The 21,358-nt window shown below is 60.0% G+C and overlaps 1 protein-coding gene across 1 annotated transcript; it reads right to left on the bottom strand.

Annotated features, from left to right (window-relative positions):
- Nucleotides 1-364: 364 nt before the first annotated feature.
- On the bottom strand, nucleotides 365-5,528 carry EN2 (engrailed homeobox 2). Its single transcript, XM_059172352.1, has 2 exons — nucleotides 4,383-5,528; nucleotides 365-1,121 (listed from the first exon to the last, which is right to left on the bottom strand). The coding sequence occupies exons 1-2, from the start codon at nucleotides 5,050-5,052 to the stop codon at nucleotides 805-807; spliced, it is 987 nt and encodes a 328-aa protein (XP_059028335.1). The 5' UTR covers nucleotides 5,053-5,528; the 3' UTR covers nucleotides 365-804.
- Nucleotides 5,529-21,358: the final 15,830 nt, after the last annotated feature.

The raw sequence follows: 21,358 nt of genomic DNA, 5'->3' as shown, positions 1-21,358 counted from the left end.
GGCCTATGGGCCTGGGATCCCTGAAGTGGTGCCCAGAGGCGAGAGAGCTGGCTGTGGCAGCGGGGCGGCTGGACTGGGGACAGAAAGACAGACGCGGACTGAAGCACAGGGAGGTGCTGGCCAGGCCTTGGTGAGGAGGAGGAGGGGGGGGCAGGGGGAGGAGGAGAGAAGGCCGGAGGAGAAGCGCCAGTGCGGCTGGGGGCCTGGAAGGCCCCTCGGCCCAGCCCAGAGCGCTCCTGCCCACCGCCAAGCAGCAGCGGCACTCCTCCCAGGACCCCAGTGTCCCTCCGGCGGCCGGCGGCCGGGCTGGGGTGCAGACCCTCCTGCTGGCCTCACCAGGCCCACACAGACAAAGGGGCAGAACTCAGAGACCAAGTAGGAGCTATTTATTCGGTTCACAGTCCCGTGAAATGCAGCAATAAAAATCTTTGGACTTCAGCAAGTTGTTTTAATTTTTTTCTTCTTTTGAAATTAAAAAATAAAAGTGTCCCAAGTCCCACAACGGAGCCTAGGGGATTAGAAAAGATGAAACCCTAAGCAGCCCCCTCCGCAAAAAAAAAAAAAAAAAATCATAAAATTAGCATAATCTCATAAACACTGGAAAACTCAAAAATATTTTATAGTCAGATATTTTGGATTTTACACCACCTGTAAATTATATATACATAGAATATTGCAGAACCATAGCTAATACACGATATCTTCACTATTAATGCTGGTATAATCTTTATACACTGGCCCTTTATGATTTTAAATTATTGCATTGCTTAGCGCCAACGGATGCCGGCCCGGCGCCCGCCCGCCCTACTCGCTGTCCGACTTGCCCTCCTTGGCGGTCGTCGAGTGGTTGTACAGGCCCTGGGCCATGAGGTGCACAGCCAGCGTGTTCTTGCTGCCCGTGGCCTTCTTGATCTTGGCCCGCTTGTTCTGGAACCAGATCTTGATCTGCGACTCGTTGAGGCTGAGCTCCTGCGCCAGGCTCTGGCGCCGCTGCTCGGTCAGGTACCTGTTGGTCTGGAACTCGGCCTTGAGCCGCTGCAGCTGCTCCGCCGTGAAGGCCGTGCGGGGCCGCTTGTCCTCTTTGTTGGGGTTCTTCTTCTTTGGTTTGCGGGACCTGGGACCTGGGTGGGCGCGGTGCACAGAGAACTGGGTTAGGAGGGCTCCAGGCCTGTCTGCCAACTCAGGTCCCCATCAGCCACCTCCAGGACCCACCCCTGGAAAGCCAGGCTCAGGACATCATGGGGTGTAAGGGGGTGTGTAGCGGTTGGGGCAGGCTTAGTGGAAAGGTCTCCAGGGGCACCTGGCTGGCTGGGGGGGGGGGCGGTGGAGCATGCGAGTATTGATCTTGGGGGTCTGAGCTCCAGCCACACATGGGGCACAGAGTTTACTTAAGATTTTTCTAAAAAGAAGAAAGAAAGGTCTCCAGATAAAAGGAAAACTCCTGCAGGAAAGAAAACCCCCCAAACTTCCTAGCAAGGCCGTCTTTGCTATCCCTCTCTGTCCCTGAGTAAGGGGAGGGAGGCCCGAGGAAAGGTTGGGGGAGGGGAGGGGCAGCCAGAGCAGCAGCACGAGCCCGGAGAATGGCGACAGGAAGTACACTGGCTGCCCACAGGGGATGCCCTCGGGTGCCAGGGGTGGCGGAGTCAGGGGGCAGGTGCATCCAGAGAGCGGGAGAGGCCCTGGCTCTGCCTCCACCCCCCAGCCCCCTTTCTGCCTCCCCTAAACAGCATTGTGGGCCCAAGTTCATTGTTTCCTTCCAGGAGAGGAGGGAGCACAGGGATCCGCCCGGGATGGGGAAGGATCACTGAGCCACTCAGAGCCCCCCCTTCACCTCCCACCAAGTCTCCCCGGCAGAAGAGGGGACCGGGTTCCCCCATTCTGGAGCCGCCTCCCTGGAGGCCGCAGAGGAACCCAGCTGACCCTGTGCAGAGAATTCTGATCCTTCACTCGGGTTTCCTCCCGCTGGGACACCCCCTGCAGCACTCAAGATTGCTGTGGGGCAGTGGTGGCGAGGTCTAGGACCCCACCACCTGAAAAGGCCTGAGTGAGGGGAGCAGAGGGGAGGGCCAAGCGCTTTCTTTTTGGTGGTATCAAGAAATTCAGCCCTACAACGGTGTCTTTGAGGGAAGAGACGGCAAAGGCCGGTTAGGGGAGGGAGTCTGGGCTGCACGTGTGGGTTTCTTACTCTGGGAAGTGAACCAGCTTTGGGGGAGCTCCGTCCCCAGCTCCTTCCCAGACAGCCCGCAGCAGGGAGGCTGGACCCCTGCCGGCTCCCTTAAGCTGCCAGAACTCCCATGGTCTCAGAGCCCACCCTGCAGGCCAGGGGACAGCCCCGCCACCCTGCACAGCAGCGGCGGAGGGATCTCGGCGGACGCCTCCGGGTGCACCAGGCCCGAACCCGGAGAGTGAAGAAAGCAGGGGCGCGGGGTCCGGCTGGTCCCGAGACCCAGCGGACCCGGAGAACTCCCTACACGCAGACCCAGCCGTGCGCTCTCAGGGAGGCAAACTCGGGAAGAGGGGCTGTGGGCGCCGGCGAGGGGTCTCCAAGGGCCGTTTGGCTGAAACTCCGAGCCTTTTGGATTTGGGGGCAGACCCACACTCACAGCCGCGGCCCCGCGCACACAGCCGCCCCCGCGCGCGCGCACCCACCGCTCCCGCCGCGCACACTCCGAGGGCGCGGGTTCCGCGGCAGCGGGCGGGCTTCGATCGAGAGGCCGCCGGGGCGCGCGCGAAGGGCTAGCGGTGTCTCCGGGAGGCCTCGCGAGGCCCCGCACCCGCGCGGACCCGACCGTGGCCTCGTGCTCCGGGAGCCGGTTCTGCGCCTCCACTGTGCGGGGAAGCGCGCGCCCTGCCCGCCAGACTCCTCCTGCACACACGAACCAGCCCGTAAACCGATACACACCGTTTTGCGGAAAGGAAATCTCCCTAAGATCAGAATTTTTAGTTCTCTTTTTCTTTCAAAACGCACACACTTGAGAAACAGAAGCAAACATCGGCGAAGAAAACTCTGCCTCTCTTCTTTCTAAACGGCCGAGAAACACAAACGTTACCTTACGGGTTTCTTTTTTGTAGTTGTTGCTTGTTTGTTTTTGTTGTTGCTGTTGTTTTGTTTTGTTTGGTGTTTTTTTGGTTTTGTTTTGTTTTGTTTTTAAGTCCAGGAAGAGCAGCGGCTGGGGCCCGGCCGGGCTGCGGGGCTCCCTCGGCCACCCGGCCTGGCGCGGCCGGGGCTCTGCGGCAGCACAAAGCCGGGCCGAGGCTCCTCGCTGGCCGCATTGTGAGTCTATATGTTAATTAAATATTAACAAAGGAGGGAGGCGAGAACAATGGAGCAAATTTCAGATCTAGCTGGAGAAATGTGGATTTCACCAGAAATACACAAACACGTTTCTGAGGGAAGGCGGCCAAGGGGAGACTCGGTTGTGCTGGGATTTGGGTAAACAAACCCCACAAAACAGTTGAGGGGTGGGGGCCAGCGGGGTCGGGTCTGGATTACCAGCTCCGGGACAAATGGAGTCCGTCCCTAATGGCGGTTTGCAGCCACGGGCCCCCATTTCATGTAACCGATGATTTCTACATGGATGTGCATTTAGCTTTTAAAAATCCAGATCTATGAAAAATACACCCAGAACCCCTGCAAACACCCGCGGGCCCCTCCACCCACCCTCCTGCAGAAATCGGCTTCTTTCCGCCCTGGGAGCTGCCCCAGGAAACCTCCAGAAGGTCCTTTCTTTGGGGGACTGCAGGCCTCCCTCCTTCCAGCAGTGTGCAAGATGGGGGCTGAGCTCCCCTACCCTGCAATCAGGCAACGTAATGGAGCGAAGGGCCCCTCTACTGCCATCCCTTCCCTATCTCTATTCCCTGCTCCTCCCTCCACAGCCCGGGCCCAGGGGTCTAAGGAAGAGCCTGGAACCTAGCTCTTTCTTCCCTGGCTTCATCTGGGAGAACGGGGTGGTAGGAGCAGTCTAGGTCTGCGGGACCCGGACATGGGTCCTGGGTCTGGACTGAGTTGGAAGAACGGAGAAAGGGTTAAGAGTGCTAGCTTCTAGGCCAGTCTTCCAGCCACCCGCGCTGTCACCAAATAAACTCCAGCCAGGAGAGCGGCAGATTAGGGACTTTTGGTAGTGGCCCCAAAAGCAAGACAGAGAGGGAAGGTCCTGTCGCTTCTGTTTTCCGAAGCTATCTGTATCCCCCGGCGAATCAGGCCAGCCCCCTCTCCTCCTCGGCCGCTGCCCTGGCCAGCGTCAGCCGCACACAATGTCTCTGTTTGTGCGTCTTTGTGTGTGCTGGGGTTGGGGGTGGTGTCCTGGTGTCTTCTTCCTTCGGGCAAGTTCCCCCGCCTGTGCCGCCCCGCAACCCCGCAAGCCTCCCCACGACGGGCTCACCTGAAGAAGGCCGGTCCGAGTAGCGCGTGCAGTAGACCCAGGCCGGCCAAAGCATGGGCTGCGCGCCCAGGTTGGCGCTGGCCTGCGAGCTGTCCGAGTCCGAGCTCACCGACAGGTCGCCGCTGCCCAAGGCGCGGGCCTTGAGCGTCCCGTCCAGGGGGGCCCCGGCGTCGCCGCCTTTCTTGGCGCCGCCGTGCAGCGAGAGCGCCTTGGAGCCGCCTTCCCCGTCGCCCGGAGAGTCGCCGCCGCCGCCGCCGCCGGGCAGCGGTGCGGGCGCACTGGGCGCGTTCTGCCGGGCCTCTCGGCCAGACCCCAGGAGGGGCTCGGCGCCGCCCGCGCCGCCGCCTCCTTCCGCGCCGCCCGCGCCGCCTTCCCCGCCGGCTCCACCGCCTCGCCCTCCTCCCGCGCCGGCACAGCACGTCCCCGTGTCCTTCCTCCGGCCGAACTCGGGCCGCAGGATGTTGTCGATGAAGAAGTTGGTGATGCGGTGCGGGTGCTGGTGGTTGCCCGGCGCCTGCAGGACCGCGGGCAGCATCAGAGCCCGCCGGCGGCCAGTGTCCGCGTCGCCCGGGCTGCCGCCGCCGCCCGAGCCGCCGCCGGGGCTGGATTCCGGCTGCCGCTGCCCCTCCGCCGCCGCCGCTTCGCTGGGCTTCGGGTCATTCTCCTCCATGCTGTTCACGACAAATCCCAAACTGGTTCTCCGGGGACCCTCCCCCCCCCCCGCCAATCAGCCCTCGGCCCGCCCGTGGCGCGCACCGAGACACTCGCGGCCGGCTCGCGCTCCTAGCCCGCCGAGGCTTCCGAGGGCGTGCGCGGCGGCCGAGGCCAGGGCTGGGGTCCTACAAGTCACCGGCCGCGTTTGGAGGGGAGCCACGTTCCGATCCGCGAGTTGAGTTAGAAAATACCAAGAGTCTCCCCGCGCCCAGACGCCGGGAGGTTCAAAAGAGTCGGGTCCTCGTCTTCGCCGCGCGCCTTCCCCGGGCGCTACCCAGTCACAACGGTCCGGCGGGGAGCCGGGGCTCCTCCAGGGCTCCGCGCTCCGCTCCGCGTCCGGCTGCCTCCGGCTCCGGCTCCCGCGCTGCCGCCGCGGCCGCCCGGGGCCGGAGCTGCGCGCATGCAGGCAGCGCGCTCCCCCGCGCTCACGCCCGCCCGGGCCCGCTCGGGCCGCCGCCGCCGCCGCCGCCGCCGCCGCCCGGCCGCCCCCGCCCGCGCGCCCCGGCCGGCCCTCGAGGGTGCGGGGCGCGAGCGGTCAGCGCGCCCGCCGCCGCCGCCAGCACGCACATGGAGGCCCGCGGGCCCGCGCTGCGCTCGGCCGCCGCCCCGCTGCGGGCCCGGGCGCCCCACCGGCGTGCGGCCGCGCCCCCGCCGAGCCCCGCCGAGCCCCGCGGCCCGAGGCGCATGGGTGAGCGGCGGGAGGCGCGGGCAGGGCCGGGCGGTCTGCGCGCCCTCGCCGCCTCGGCCTCCGCGCGGGCTCGGGCGCTCTGCAGGCCACTTGGCGCGACCTGAGACACTTTCACTCTGGATTTTTGTTCTTATTTTTAACAGAGCCCCCTCGAGTGACGTCGCGGGCCGGGCTCCTGGACACGTGCCTCGGGCCAATGGCCGCGGCGCGGCGCGCCCACGTGACGCGGCGGCGGCCGCTCGGTGACAGGAGCCGCTCGCCGCCCCTCCCCCGCCGCCGCCGCCCCTCCCCCCCTTAAAGCGGCCGCGTCCTCCGGCTCCGCGTGCGGGAGCGCCGGCCCCAGCGAGCCCGCGACCGTGCTTCCTGCGCTCGCTCGCGCACTCGCCGCCGCCTCTCGGTTCGGGGGCCCGAGGAGCCCCGGCCACAGCCCCGTCAGGTCACCCTGGTGTACGTCCGTGGACACGCGCTGGAAGACTGCGATTTTTGACATTTCCATATTGTTTACCGTGGGGAAAAATCCCACAATTCCTTGCACAAAATGCATAAATAATATTAAATGAGCTGCCGAGGTACAAAGGGACGTTTGTCGTCTCCTTTCCTTGCTGGTGGAGAGGGAAGTTGTCACTTACTCTTGACTTGGCTAGCTCGGCAGATTCCTGTCTTGCACGCAGAGCGGGCGCGCGGGACCCTCCTCCTGTAGACGCGCATTGTAAGTGTGCATGTGTGCGCGTGTGCGTGAGCAGGGAGGCGCGTGCATACGGCGGCATTCCACCCCGGGAACACAGACCCTCCTGCAGCACGCGTGTAGATCCCACGGAGCGCGGGGGCGCGACGGGAGGCTCCGTGCGGGAGAAGAGCAGTAAAGGAGCATGGCGGGTGACAACGCGGCTGGTGTCTGGGGAAGGAGAGGCAGGCTGACGGTTCGGCCAAACCTTCAAAACCGTCCGGAGAGAAAACACCCCAGAGCGACCCCTCCCCCACCCCCCACCCTGTTTCTCAGACACCCCCCCAACAGCCCCCCATCTCTATCCCCACTGAGCGGCCACTGAGGGCCATTCACCACATTTTCTTTGTCCTAGAATCCCTTAAACTAGTCCCCGGGAGAGCAGGCGCCGTGTAGAAGGGGTGGAAGGGTGAGGGCCCCAGTGTGTCCGCACCCCTCCCCTTCTCCCCCACCTCCTTCTAAACTTCCTTCCCAGTGGCTGTCAGATGTCCAACTGGAACTTCTGTTTCCTCTTCTCTTCCCCCTCCTCCCTTAGGCTCCTTCCCCTAGCTGCAGACACCCACCCAAGACCCTTGTTCCCCTAAGCTTGCCTATCATTTAAAATGCATTTTTGCGGAAATTTGCAAACTTCCGGAAGCCTCCAAAGGGACAGCTCCACCGGTCTGGGAGCACTGGCACAATAAAACTACCTCAGTGGAAAGAGGGAGAAGGGGGAGAGCGCGGCACCCTAGCTCTGGCCGGCCCAGGCAGCTCTGGGGTGCTCAGCAGCTGAGGCCCACTGCAGAGCAGCTGGAGGCCCGGGAGTGTCAGCGGGACGCGGCCAGGCAAGGCGGGATAAGGTCTGGGCAAGCAGCCCTCTGGGCAGAGTGATGGCCAAGCCACCCTGAGGGTTGCAGCCTTCCCCCTGGCCTGGCTCAGCTCTCCAGCCATGGCGCCCCAGCCCATCCCTGTCTGCTCACTACAGGTTGCAGGGTTCAGGCCTGCAGTGGGGGGGGGGGGCGGGGACGCAACAAAGAGCGATTACCAGGTTCTGCTCCCAGGGAAGTTAAGAGGGGGTCCAGATGGGGGACAGGAGGAGGTGCTGGGCTGGGTTACCTGGCCACTAAAAGGGGACCGAAGGTGGGTAGACTCAGCAGGCAGATGGGGAAGTTGAAAGCAATTCTCACTTGGGGAGACTCCTATCTACTGCCTGCCCCCCAGGTTTTCCTCCTACTGGAGGGGTCCTTGCCAAATGCCCTTGCCAAGTTCATACCAGCCGGGGTTCCGCCCTGGGTCTCAAAAAATCAAACCTCACAGTCGGCCCGTCCCTAGGAAAATGGAGACGGTGAGGTTTTGGGGAATGCCCTATTGACTTGTGTTTGTGGTTTTCTGGGACCTCTTCCTGCAACTCTGAGAACCCAAATCATCACCAGCCAGGGAATGTCCAAATGACTTTGGGTCTCCACATCTCAGAGGGAGCCCTGGGAAGGCCCAGGGCTGGTTCGCTTCCTGTAAACCCACCCCAGGTTAATTTCTCCACCTGTCCCATAAAAAATCAATTAGGCCATCTCCTGGAAAATATTTTCTAATTTCTTAGGAAACTTTGCCTCTGATTGCCTTAGCCTTAAGTAAGCCCACAGTGGGCGGTGGGCTTCTGCTGTTCTTTCCTGCAACCCAGACGCATGCATGTTCGCGGCTGCAACAGCAGCCCCGCCGAGCAGCACATTATCTCCAGGCAAACCAAGCCTGTTTGTTGGCGGCAGCCTGGGGTCGCCAGGTCTCCAGCCTACAGAGTCAGGCGGGTCCAAGGGAGAAGGCGACTTCCAAGTTACCGGCCTGCACGCCCTGGGGTGGCGGGGGGCACGAGGAAGACACTGGCAAAAAGAAAAGAATATGGAGAGAAAGAATTAAAGTATCAGGCCACCCAAAGCCAACCCAAACATGACATTAATTCCCCCAAAGAGTGCCCCTTGAGAGTGAGCACCATACAAAGGGCCAGCCAGGAGGGCAGGAGAATCCGGGCGGAAGCTGCCCACGTTGAGGGAATTCTAAATCTCACAACAGAGGCATCGCAACAAGCTGTTTCAGGAAGCTCAGGAAACAGGCTTGAGGCCCAGCCCCCGCCCCCTGCAGATGCGGGACCCCGCCCTGCCTGTGCTTTTTGGGGGATGAGGGGGAGTGGGCATTGGCAGCTCTCTGCTGCAGTCCGAGATGCTAGCCAGCCCCGCAGCCGCTCAGCCCCGAGGCCCCGCACCCGGCCAGCTGCACTCCTCGTCCTGCCCGACCCTAAGGGCCGCTGCCGTCGCCGCCGAACTCAAGGTTGGCTTCTCCGTGCTGGAGCCGGCGAGCCACCGCTGGATGTTTGCTTCCCCTTAGCGTCAAGTGAGGCCGAGACCCGGGAACCGGGAATATCCCAGCCTGGCAGGTGCCAGAGAGCACCCGCAAATCACCTGCGTCCGGGGACCAGCTCCAGACTTCCCGGGCTGTCTGCACAAAGAGGGACCTGGAAGAGTATCAGAAGGAAAGACGGCTTCCAGACACGTGGATTTATAATAGCGACACAAGTATTGCAAATAATCCTCGCAGGGCTGCGGAGCAGGAGCGCTCCTGCGCAAGGTCCGTGCCTGCCTGCTGATTCAGCCTCCTTTTTATTTTTTTCTTTAAGACAAAGCTGGAGGAGGGTGACTTTTCCGGCAGCTCCGATGTCCCCTCACTTCCCACACTTGTCTAGGTGGGTGTGGGAACACCCAGGGGGAAAAAGAATGCAGTGGGAGCGGCGTTTGCTTGTGGGGGTCAGGGGCCCTCGGTTGGTAGAGACGCCCAACAATTCCAGAGAGTGAGACCTCCACCCCAACAAAATCAGGCCGGGGAGCCATGCGGCCCCAGCCCGGAGCTGGCTCCGCAGGGCCTGGCTCTGGGTGCGGAGCAGAGGAAGTGGGGCGGAGCAGGGAGCGCCACCTCCAGCCCGAAGGAGAGCCACCCTGGGTGCTGCTGCGGCTCCCCAACAGCACCCAGTGATGGGGAGTGGGGAGCAGGGGGTGGGTCGGGTGGGGGCGTTTGGGAGCATGTCTGTGCTCACTTCCAAGGAAAGCCCGGGCCTACAAACCCAGCCAGGGAACTTGGGGCCCAGGATGGTGGAAGCCTGGCCTGAGGTCAGGGGCCTCAGCCCGTTAACCCCAGGAAGGAAGGAGTTAAACACAGCAGTGGCAAGTCTGGGAGAGCCTGAAACTGGTGGCTAGCGGAGGGCCCCCAGCATAGGGGCCCGAGCTCCAAGCTCCCTCCCGCTCTCCAGGCCACACCCCCTCTCCCTGTCCCAGGCCTGCAAGGGTCACCCAGGTCCCCAGAGGCACTGCCAGGTGCCACGGAGAGCCTGCTGGGTGGGTGGGTGCCCAGGGAGGCTCAGCTGGGGAGGGCGACAGGCAAGCGAGCAGCACTGTCTGTCTGGGGTCTTGGGGAGAGCTGGCGAAGCAGCAGCTTGTGCACCGCAGAAGCTCCCTGTGACTCCGCGTCTGGGTGCACCAAGTGGAGGAGACAGCCACCGGAGACCTCTCTCCTGTCCAGACCGCAGGAAGAGGTCCTCATTTTGACCCTTAGCTCGAGAGCTAGCCTGGGAGAACTGGGGAGATGTGGGGGGGGGGCAGGAAGATCTCCAAAACTAGAGGCCACCACACAGGAAGTGTCCTTAACCTGGTTTCTCTCCAAAACAGAAGCTTCTCAAGGGGGACCTGTAGGCTGGCCGCACCTGTGCTCCAGGACTCACAAGCAGACTCTTGGCCCCATGCCTACCCTCCCTTGACTTTCTTTCTCCCAGCCCAGGTGACTCTTGGCTTAAGGGAGCTGACTTGGGCTTCTTCCGGAACCCTTCGCACCCCGGGAGCTGCTTTCCCACCCTCTCACCCTATTTCACTGCTGTTCTTAATCCCAACCAATCCAGACCCTTCCAGAAGTTGGGCCCGTTCCTCCAGATCATCTGGGGTTCCGCCAGCTCTGGGGTCTGGCACGGACGTTTTTCTAGAACAGCCTGGGCAGAGGAGACTCATGGTTGGGTGGTCAGACAGACTGTCCCACAACCTAGCGGCTCTGCTGTAAAGAAAATGTCCCGGAGAATGGCAGCAACCCAGAAGAAAGTGACACATTCCCCAAAAAAGTCCAGAGGAAGATGAGAAACATTGGTTTGGCAAAGGAGTTGGGGGCGCGACACTCACTGAGCTAAGCACGCCCCCAAAACAAGAAACCCTGTGGCGGGATAATGGAGTTGTAGAGAAAACTAGCCACCATCCGTGATGTTCTGATTACTTACAAATGGGGGAAGAACTTCAAGACAGACTGTCCACTGTCTTCCTTTTGACCTTGGGAAGGACAACAAGAGCTTCGAAGGGACTCCTGGGACACCTGCTTCCCCTCACGGAGTGTGAGGGTTTTCTCCTTCTCTTTCTTTCCCTGAAAGCCACAGGTTATCTCCCAGAGGCTCGCACAGCACCAGCTCACACTTACTGACCCTATATTGTTTTTGGAAATATGATTTGAGTAGCTGGAGATTGTCGGAACTTTAGGCAAGTTCAGGCTTAACTTAGGGTGCTTGGATCCAGCCCAGCCATTCTCCCTACAGCTCGAGAGACAAATAGCTCATTAGTCTGAGTTTCTCGTCGGGAAGAACACATCTACATCATCGCTCTCAGAAATCCAGACGGAACAGCGCCTGGCTTGGGGGTGGGGGCTCACGTAGAGCTATGCACTGGTTCAGTCCGGGGAGAGAGGATTTAAAAAAAAAAAAAAAACCAAACCCTGTGTTCAAGTTGATTTCTTTTCCCCTTTATCACATAGAACTCTATAGTTTGATATAAAAAAGGTAAAACCACCTTGAGATTTAAATTCAAACATTCTCTCGACTGGACTAAATCATTACTCCATTTCAGGGACTTTAACAAAGAGGGCCACCTCCCTAGCAGCAGTGTCTAACTGGTGAACATTCTTCAGCATACGGTATTGGGGGGGGGGGTAGGTCCCACCCTGATAAATTCCTGGGCTCAGTACTGAAGAGCACTCTTGGGAGGAGTGGGGGCCCCTTACCAGCACGAAGGCTCCTGCTGACTCTGCAAGCTGGGACAGCCCCGGTCACACCCTACACAGTGGGTGCTGTGCTTGCCCTTAGGAACTGTTCTCAGGGAGTGCTCCCCAAGGCACTGGCTGCCCTTTCCTGGGCTCCTCCGTTGGCTCCTGCAGGGCTGGGGGACTCTCTTCAAACCTCCCTCTCCCACTCTCTTCTGCCTCTCTTCCCTCATCCCAGTACCTCTCCTCCACTTAAGGAAAAGTCCACATAGCAATGTTTGCAAGTGAGGGCACAGGGTAGAGGGTTCTCTTTCTCCTCCAAAACTCTTCCCTTTCTTCAGTTCCTCTAAAAAAAATAAAATAAAATAAAATTCCTTTCCTCGGCAGGCAGGCAGCCTCTTTGTGTTGTGTTTTGTGTTATGGAGTTTCAGGGTTTTGTGTGTCTCATATCAGTTAATCCCTTAAGACACAACAGCCCCTGGGATGCCGGCAAAGTCTAGAGACTGTGCCATTTGGAGAATTAGCACAGGCTGGGAGAGAGAAATGGGATATGTGCGCGGATTTCCCACATATGCAGCTAATGCCCTTAAATTCCTCGGGATTTACACCTCCCCCATGCACCAGGAGCGGGAAATGAGAGCTGTTCTAATTAACTACCTGCTTTCGGCTCTCAGTGGGCACTGCCAGGGCTAACCCGGGCTACAGGCGGGTGGAGCCCGGCGCCTGGGGGCCAGTGGTCTGGGGCGGCCTGCCCGGACTAGAAGCTTCGGTGCAACGGCCTTGGCACACGCGCTCGGAGGGCACAGCGCGGGGTTCCCCAAACAAACGACACACTTCGGGTGACAGGTTTTCTATCTTATTTGCAGATACAAGTCCAGCCGCTCCGCGTGCAAAGCAGCCACGAAAAAAGCTCAGCCCCGAAAACACAATGTGAACCCAAGCGTGTACGGGTTGGGAACCTCACTCCGGAGGGGGCAGCCTCGGCAGCCCACGACCAGAACGCATTTGGGATCCAGGAGATCCGCGGAGGCGAAGGTCGGCCAGGGGCGGGCCGGGGCTGAAGGCAGGCTTGCGGCCTTCCCGCCCGCGCGGGAATCTCCTCGCCGCGGTGCAAACAACTCCTGGAAAACAAAAACCGAGCGAAAAGGAAAGCGCGATGCCTGCGGCGGCCCAGGCGCGAGGAGAGCTCCCTCTCCGGGAGTCGGACGCCTCGCACTCGCGGGCCTCGGGGCCGGGCGGGGCGGGGTGGGCCGCCTCGGGTCTGGGTGAGGGGCCCGCGCCTTCCACCCGCGCCCGCCGAGCTCCGGTGGTGGGGGGCGCGCACCCCAGCACCCCGGGAGGGCCGGGAGGGGTCTCGGGCGGCCGGCCAGCGCAGGCCTCCGCGCTCGGGGCCGTGGTCTCCGCGGCGGAGGCGGGGGTGGGACGCGCAGCGCCGGAGCCTCCGGTGGTGCGCGGGCCGGGCGCAGCGGGCACGCGGGGCGGGGGCCGGCCGTGCGCGCGCGGGGGAGGGCGGGGGCGCGGGCCTTTGGTCGCCTGAGTGTGACCCGGGCTCTCCTTGCAGAGGCGGCAGCCTAGGGCGGGGGCTCCTCTCCCTCCGCCCGATCGCCCTCCGCACCCGCTGCAGTAAGGAGGGGTGAGGGCTCCTCCGCTCCAGCTTCGAGTGCGAGGCCCCCGGGAGGCCCCGGCTCAGTTTCCGCTCCAGGGTCTCCCTTCCCACCGCACCCCGGCGCGGCAGAGTCGGCGGCGAAGCCCCGGTCAGGCGTGGTTTTAGGGGTGATTCCCTGTGAACTGCCGGTGCCCCGCGGCGCCCGGAGAAGGAGAGAGGGGGTTGCTGCGGCTCGGATGCCGGCCGGGCCCCCGCGGCGGAGAGGGCTCCCCTCGCGCCCCAGGCTCAGAGGAGGCCCTTGGGGACGCGCCCCAGCAGCGCTCCCGCCTTCGGGCGAGGAGGGGACCCGGGCCCAGTTGAGACCCTTGACTCGACAGCGAGGGCTCGGGAGTCAGAGGCCGGATCCCCGGGGCGGACTTCTCAGCTTCGGGCTTTTCCGTCGAGGCGAAAGCCGGTCCCCACAACGCCCCAGTTCGAGGCAGGCGAGGCGCGGGCGCCCGCGGGGAGGCGAGGGCGCGGCGGGAGCAGGAGCGCGGGGCCCCAGGCTCGGGCGCAGCGAGGGCGGCCCCGGGCACGGATTTGCGAACGAGCGGCCGAGCTCTCCGCAGCTCACAGATCAGAGGGCTGCGATCGCCCCACCGACGTGGTCCAATGAGTCGCCGCAATGAGCGCTTAGCGACAAAGCGGGCACGGCCCGGACTCCGCGGTTCCGCGCGGCGCGGGGGGGCGGGGGCGAGCCGCGGCAGCGACTTCAAAGCCGCTCAGCCGGACTCGGTGAGAGGGTGGCGCTGGCGGCGGGGGCGCGGCTGGAGCTGCGGGTCCCCACCCCCACCCCATCCCTAGCTCCGAAGCGCCCACAGGCGTCCTGCCCGCGGTGACCCCCAGCTGGCGGCCGCCTCTGACCCACCGCGCGCGCGTCCTTGGAGGACCCCGGGGACCCTGGGCGCGCTCACCTAATGCTCGCCCCCTCACGTCCGCGCGCGACGCCTCGGACTGGCTTCCCTAAGCAGCTGTGTTTGCAAAAAGGCGCCCCCACTTCCGCCCCCCGTCAAAGCCTGTCGTTGCCTCCACGGTGCTCCCGTTGTTATGGGTGGGTGCCCCGCGGAGGGTCACGGCCTCTCTGCTCCGGGCGCCCTAGAGAGCGCCCCGCCCCGGGGAGGGAGACCCGCCGCCGCCGTGCTCCCCTACTCCGCCAGGAGGGTCTCCCTGCGTTTCTGCGGGGCGAGCCTTCAAGAAGGCCGCAGTCCCGGCCTCCCCAGTCGTCCCCCACCTACCTTTAAAGGAGGGAGCCGAGCAGAGGGGGGAGGGGAGGCAGCGGCGTGGGGGTAGGGTAGGGAAGGCGGGAGAGGTCAGAGGTGAGGAAGGGTTACGGCTCGGCGACCCCTCTCATCCTCGGTGGCGCAGGGAGAACCAGTGAAGCAGAGGTCCGGCCGTCTTGTAAAAACCGCGCTGGGGGCAGGGTGCTGGCCGGGGGAAGACCAGGAAAGGCCTAAAGCACTTGGGGGAAGGAAACAGAAGTTGATGGGACCGGGGGGCGGGGTGGGGGGGGGTTACGAGCTCAGGGGCGGGGCACAGGACCTAGGAGGAAAGAGGGCGGGGTTCCTACGAGTCTTTGTTTTTAAGTCAAGAGATTTTTTTAAAGGAATTTTGCAAGTGATCCCTTACACTGCCCGTCACCGTGGCTCCTCCAAAGTCCAAACCAACCAGCCCTCTTTAAAAAGAACTTTTTTTTTTCAATTCACACTCAAGTCAGGCCCCATTTCTTTCCTTGGGTTTCTGTGATCTCCACGTGAGTGTAGACAGACTTCAAAACGGCTCCACGCATAGCGTTTAGGGCCCCCTTTCTCCACTGTAGGGCCCTAGAAGTCGTCGTAGGAAGGACATCCATCTCTCTTTTGGCAAATAATCTAAAATTATGATTCCTTCATTGTTCCTACCATTGAAGTCTTGGGTTCCTTCCTGCCTACCCGGTGAGCCTGGCAGAAAATGTGACGGTGTTGCCGTGGTCACTGCAGTAAGCGCGCAGAGACGGAAGCATCACCTGCGTCTCCACTGGGCCACGTTTACAAGGCCTGGACACCAGGAGTGACTCCGGTGATGCTCCATCCCACTGTGACCCCAGACAGGGGTAGCCCCCAAGTGGTTCCAGCTGCCTGACTCTCCAGGGACCGGCTCAGCCTAGCCCCTCCCTCCTGCCTGCTGGGAGGCCCCTTCAGGCTTTGGCTCCCTAGATTCCCCAGGATAAATCCTCCAGAGGCATGAACTGCCCAGGCACTAGAGGGGCTCTGACTTTTGGAAACTTCCCAAAGCTGTGGCAGCCCATAGAAAAAGGAAACATGAGTTTGATGGTCTTTCTCTAGGTAAAGTCTCCTCTACTACCATGCTGGCCACAGTGGACCCCCTTCCTCGTCTGCACACACACACACCTTGTCCCAGCAGTTCTCGAGGGAGGCGCCTTAATCAGCATTGCTGCCCAGATGGTGATCCAGATTTCCGTCCAGCTTGGGCGTGACTCTCCTGCTCCTGCTTGCCTCCTGGCCGTCTCCACTCCGGGGTCTAGGAGGCTTTTCAAATGTATCCGTCCAAATGGGTGGTTGCCTCCGGCTCCCTTGTCACTGTGCCCTGCCCCCATCTGCTCCTCCTCGCCTCGGGTCCCTGACTTGGCCCGCTTCTCAGGCTAAGCCTCCAGGAGGCAGTGCCGGCTTCCCCATCTCTCAGGGATGGACCATGCCGCCTGGGGTCCGTCCCACCAGCACCCACGCCCTTCTCCCTCTTCTGCTCCCTCTGCTGCAGCCTCCTGACTCGATTTCTACCTCTGCTGGCCCCTGGCAGTCTGAAGAAGCCTCAGTAAGTGCCAACCAGATGCTTTCCCATCCGTCGTCTCCACCAGCGGTTTCCAGGAATGCTGAGAATGAGACACAACCGGGTAACTGTCCTCCAGGGCCCCCTGTGATGGCCCAGCCTACCGCCCTCACCCCAAGTTAGGCTGCTGGCCTCCCTCTGCAAGCCCAGGCGCCCTACTAATTCTGCTACCCATCGCCCCCAGGGGGTTCTTGCCCCTCCAGCTGGAACATCCTGCAGGTCCTTCGGTACGGACAGCCCAGAGCGGGCCATGTGTCTACAACACGGCCTGGCCCAGTCTTGCATCTTCCCTGGCACTTGTGGCCGCGTGAGGTTGTAAGTGTCCCCGTGTGGACTGTCGGGCTGTGCTCGGTGGGGCCCTGCCTGCTGTGGCTTCAGGCCCTGTGCAGCCAGAGCGGCTGGCCCACAGCAGCACCACCCGGCCGGTGCTCTCGGGGCTTGGTCTCGAAGCTCCTTTATCGTCTTAAAAATTATTGAGGGCCTGAAAGACCTTTCTTTGTTTGCATCATAGCTATTGCGATTTATCGTATTAGAAATGGAAACAAAGGAGGTGCCTGGGCAGCTCAGTCGGTGAAGCCTCTGCCTTTGGCTCAGGTCAGTATCAGGGTCCTGGGATCGAGTCCTGCGTCAGGCTCTCTGCTCCACGGGGAGTCTGCTTCCCCCTCTCCTCTCCCTCTCTGCTGTCTCTCTCTCTCTCTCAAATAAGTACATATAATCTTTAATAGAAAATTTTTAAATTGTGGTTAAAACAAGAAATTGAGACAAAGGTTGTAAACATATTTGTTGATTCACTTGCAATGAAAATAAAAACCTTCTTGGTGTTTACTTAATGTATTTCAATAAAGGTTTACTGTGTATCCGCAGATGCAACAAAATGAGTCAGCAGAGTGGTGTTTTCCATTTGTACACACTTTAATGTCTGGCTTAGTAGGAGGTAGCTGGGTTCTCATTTCTGCTGTACAGTCCAGGACTTTGGTTCAAGTCTGTGAAGAAAGTCCAGCCTTTCACAGATAGGTAGTTTTACTAGGTTTTCTTTCTTTCTTTTTTTTTTTTTTTGGTCATATTTCCTTAATACTACACCAAAATTCAACGAGTGGTATTTTCTGGAAGGTTCATTGCAGCATGGAATCTTAAACCACATCGAAGAGCATTTCATACTCCAATACATCCAAATCCCTGGGGCCATCTTGAATTTGACAGGATCTTTGACCTATGAAAGATTTTGTGCCGTCATTCACCGGTCGTTTGGGAAACACTGGTTCTCTGGGTTAGGCACTTCTTCCAAACGGTGACACTCTCATTACACGATACCACAAAATCACACTTGTCGTCAGCGAAGTCTATAAGTACTGGGCAGTTGTCTGGCTCATGGCATTGGATACAAGGTTTCCAAAATTTTGTTTTCCCCTTGAAAACTCAAATTTGATCATTGGCAACCACTCCTGTTTTCCTGACCACTCAGTTCACTTATTTTTGAAAAACTTTCTGTCAGATACCCAAGTCTGAATAACCATGGTCTGTCGGTCACATGCTGTTTCCCGTACAATGGGGTTCCACGAAGGAAGCTCGTGTGGCTCACAGCTCGGTCGACAAGTGCTTCTTGCCTGGACAGCCACCGCGCTTCTGAGTGCCCACTGTCCCTGTCTTCACCCAGAGTGGTGAAAAAATGCTTCCTCAAGGGCCAAGGTTTAATAAAACCACTTTTCCGTATTTCTTCACAGATATCCGTCGGTGCAACTGGCTTGTTTTTTGCTTTTACAAAACTGAGAGTGTGAGACTGTGAAAGGCTCGGTTCCCACGGCATAGCTGGGGCTGGGTGGGGGTCCTGGGGAGGACCAGCCCTTGGCTGCGCCTGGATGCTTGGCACATCCGAGCCTGTGTCTCCTGGGGCTGGGGTAGATAGTGTCTCAGTATCAATGCACAAAGCCGTGTGTGGACCCCCCAAAAGGGCCGGGGGACCCCCAGGGATCTGCAGACCACATCTTGAGACCTGCTGTGCTAAATGCATATTTGAAGAATGAATTTTACTAGTTTTCTGTGGTGGACACTTAGAGGCGTTTCACATCAGAACTTCTTTGATTTTGGAAAGGTAACTCAGTGTACGTCCTCTGTGTGACTGTGTGTGGCCCGGTGGGTGCCCCCAGCGCCCCGTAAGGAAACACGTTGCTATTTCTGTAGTGAGTGTAGGAAAGTCGCGCTACTCACCAGAGCTAGCAGATGAAGCCTCGCGTCCATTCTGATCAGGTTTTGCCATGAAATGAGTTTGGGAAGTGACTTTCAGTTGTGGATCCCTGAGCCCACCAGGCACTTTCCAGCTTCCCGACGTGTCCCTTTCCGTATCACTTGTGAGAATCCAAGGTCCCCTGGGGTCCCGGCTGTGCTGAAAATGGTAAAATCTCAGACTAAAAAGGATATTTTTGCCTTTGGGCAAACTTAAGTCCTGGGTGGCTAATATTGTTGGGAAAATGGCTATTCTCTTCAAAATGTTAAGAGGTGTATATTCTCTCGAATAAGGCTACAGGGGAAAATATTAGGTGGTGAGACTGGCTGTCTCATCTCAACTTTGATTTCACATGTTATTCGAGCGTGGTTGTTTTTTTTTTTTTTTTTAAAGATTTTATTTATTTATTTAAGAATGAGAGAGAGCGAGTATGAGAGGAGGGAAGTCAGCAGGAGAAGCAGAGCAGGGAGCCCGATGTGGGACTGGATCCTGGGGCTCCAGGATCATGACCTGAGCTGAAGGCAGTCGCTTAACCAACTGAGCCACCCAGGTGCCCCCGAACGTGGTCTTTTTTTAAACTGTGAAACGAACAACGAGATTTACGATCCCAACCATCATGAAAGGAAGTTTAGAGAAGGAGCCTGTTCAGACGGTCAGCACTGTCGTCTCCGGCTCACATCTCCCCAGACTGAGAGCCCGTCCCCATGAAGCACCTGTCGCAGCCTCCCCCCCTCTGTGAATCTGAGCCCTCAGGGTGCCTCGTGCAGGACGGGGGAGGGGGTGGTCCTAGAACATTTCCATTCCGTGACTGGCTTAGCTCACCGAGCGTTGTGTCCTCCAGGTCCGTCCGTGCTGTGTCCTACGGCAGGACGGCCTCCTCGGGAGGCTGGGGAACAGCGCACTGTAGGAACAGTGCATACAGTGCACTTCCGGTCACCCAGTGAGGGGGAGGCTCGCCGTCCCCGCTGGGCTGCTGTCAGAGATGCCGCGTGGACACGGAGAGTCCCTGGGACTTCGATTTCCATTCTTTTGGCTGTGTGCCCAGTCGTGGGGTTGCTGGGTCACGGGGTGGTTCTGTCTGGAATGTTTCTGAGCCATCGCCCTACTGCCTTCCACAGCAGGTGCGCCTGGTGCATTCCCACCAGTGGCATACGGAGTTCTGGTGCCGCCTTGCCAGCGCCAGCACTTGGGATTTCCCGGGGACGGAGATCTGTGGCCCCGGCCGAGCCGTGTGGCAGGTGGGCTGTGCCTCGTGCTTCCGTCCAGTTCCCTTTATGGGCGGAGGGCTGTGAGAGCATGGGGTGAGGGCAGCTTTTGGGGATGGTCCCATCTCAAATGGGTCTAGAGCTGTCCTCTGCGGTGGCAGTGGCTGGGACCCGGGGCAGGGATAGGAGGACAGAGAGCCACCGCGCACTGGGAAATTCGTGGAGCTGAGCCGACAGGAGAACCAATGGCTGGAGCAGTGGTAGCCCAGGTCGGGATGAGGTGGGGATACAGGGGCGTGGGAGGGAGGAGGAGGGCTGGGGGGCAGCCTGGTGGTCAGACCCTGTCCTCACCCTCTCCGTGGACCTCCTGGCCCTGTACCCCAGCTGCTGGGGTCTCCCAATCGTCCCCTTCACCACTGTTTCCTGATCTCCCCCATCCCTGTCCCACACCCACGTTCACTCACCTTCCTGGAGCCTCCGGAGAGAGTATGGGGCACATGGGGAGAGTCCCCAAGGACAGAGAGCATGATGTCTTGTCCCTGGCACACAGCAGTAACATGGTCACGTCTATGAAATGACTGCTGTGTCTCGGGCACTGTTCTAGAAACTTCATGCAGAATGATCCCTCCAAAGGCACAGCAGCCCAATGGGCCCAATGACCAGCCAGAGCTCGCCAGTGGATCAACAGAAAACTGGCTTTATAGAGTGGGCTCTCGAGACTGTAGGGGGCAAACCTAAAGTCCTCCTGGCCGGCTGGCTGGGGCAAGCTCCCACAGGATTCCTTCCTCTCCAGAAACTTCCATTTTTGCTCCTAAGTCCTTCATTGATTGAATGTGCCCCCCCCCCCCCAATTGTGGAGGATGGTCTCCTTAGAGCGATCTGCTTATAGATAGTGAACACTCACCTCGGCAAAATGCCTCCTCAGGGGCCCCTCGAGCAGGGTTCCCAGACTGGGGCAGGAGCCTCATCAAGTAACCCAGAAACCCCATCACTCCGGCTCAAGCTGTGATCGGATCCAAAGGAAGGGAACTGAAGTGCTCGCACCTGGGAGCTTCCCAGATCTGCTGAGCTGCCTTGAGCAAGAGACCTGGAAACCCTCATTGGAATGAGTAGCCCCAGTGATGGAAGCGCCCCGGGGTACGAAGCCTCCAGTGCAGGGAGGAGCCTTCGGACTATCCCCTCTGCCCAACGCACCTGCTGGTGTCAGCCATGGACACTTCTCAGATAGTGACACGGGGGCCACATAGGTGTGGACCCTGGGTCTGAGAGACGATAAGGTCCATGCACTGCGGCATGGTCATCCTCCAGGGTGGGGAGGAGGCTGATCCAGGGCTCCTTGTGGGATTAAGAATGCTTGACCAGGTCTTTACGTGGAAGCAGGACCAGACCAGGCAGCTGGGGTCTGCCACTGTCGCCCCCCAGCAGGCCGTGGCTGGCGATCCGTAGCCGAGAGATTGTCCCTGAAGGGCCCTGCTGGCGTCTCCCTGGGGAAGGGCCCTAACGCCCAGTGGTCTCTAGCAGAGGTCCAAACTCTAGATTTCTCTCCAGAGTGGCTCTCACTCTGACGCTGGCCTCACTGGGGAGCCTCATGAGGGCTGAAGAGAAAGGACACAACCTCTGGGCTCCCAACCTGCTGGGTGGGTGCTTTGCTGAGCCAGTGTTGGGAGCATGCCGGGCCCCAGCTTCTGATGCTGGCTTAGCTGTTTCACTGCACCCCGAGGGGGTTTCGTTCTCCACGCTTAGTCAGTAAGAGGCTCTGCAGTCGTTTTTAACGCCAGGAGGTTTATTTACAGAAATGATGATGATGTATTTTCCAGAAACTTCCCCGGGACCTGCACTCTGACTCCCAGGGGCTGGCGGCCCAGGGCATGGCACAGTGTTGCCAGGGGCTCCCCAAACAGCGTCACTTGCCAGACGATGACCTAAGT

This window comes from Mustela lutreola, chromosome 4, assembly GCF_030435805.1.
Source record: "Mustela lutreola isolate mMusLut2 chromosome 4, mMusLut2.pri, whole genome shotgun sequence".
NCBI classification, from domain to species: domain Eukaryota; kingdom Metazoa; phylum Chordata; class Mammalia; order Carnivora; family Mustelidae; genus Mustela; species Mustela lutreola.
This window is presented reverse-complemented; position numbering and strand designations above follow the sequence as displayed.

What these genes read in the sequence shown, in the direction of transcription:
- EN2 (XM_059172352.1), bottom strand. Translation starts at nt 5,052, where the DNA reads ATGGAGGAGAATGACCCGAAGCCCAGCGAAGCGGCGGCGGCGGAGGGG. An exon ending in CTCGGACCGGCCTTCTTCAG is followed by an intron (nt 1,122 to 4,382) that starts GTGAGCCCGTCG and finishes GCGCCCACCCAG; the next exon opens with GTCCCAGGTCCCGCAAACCA.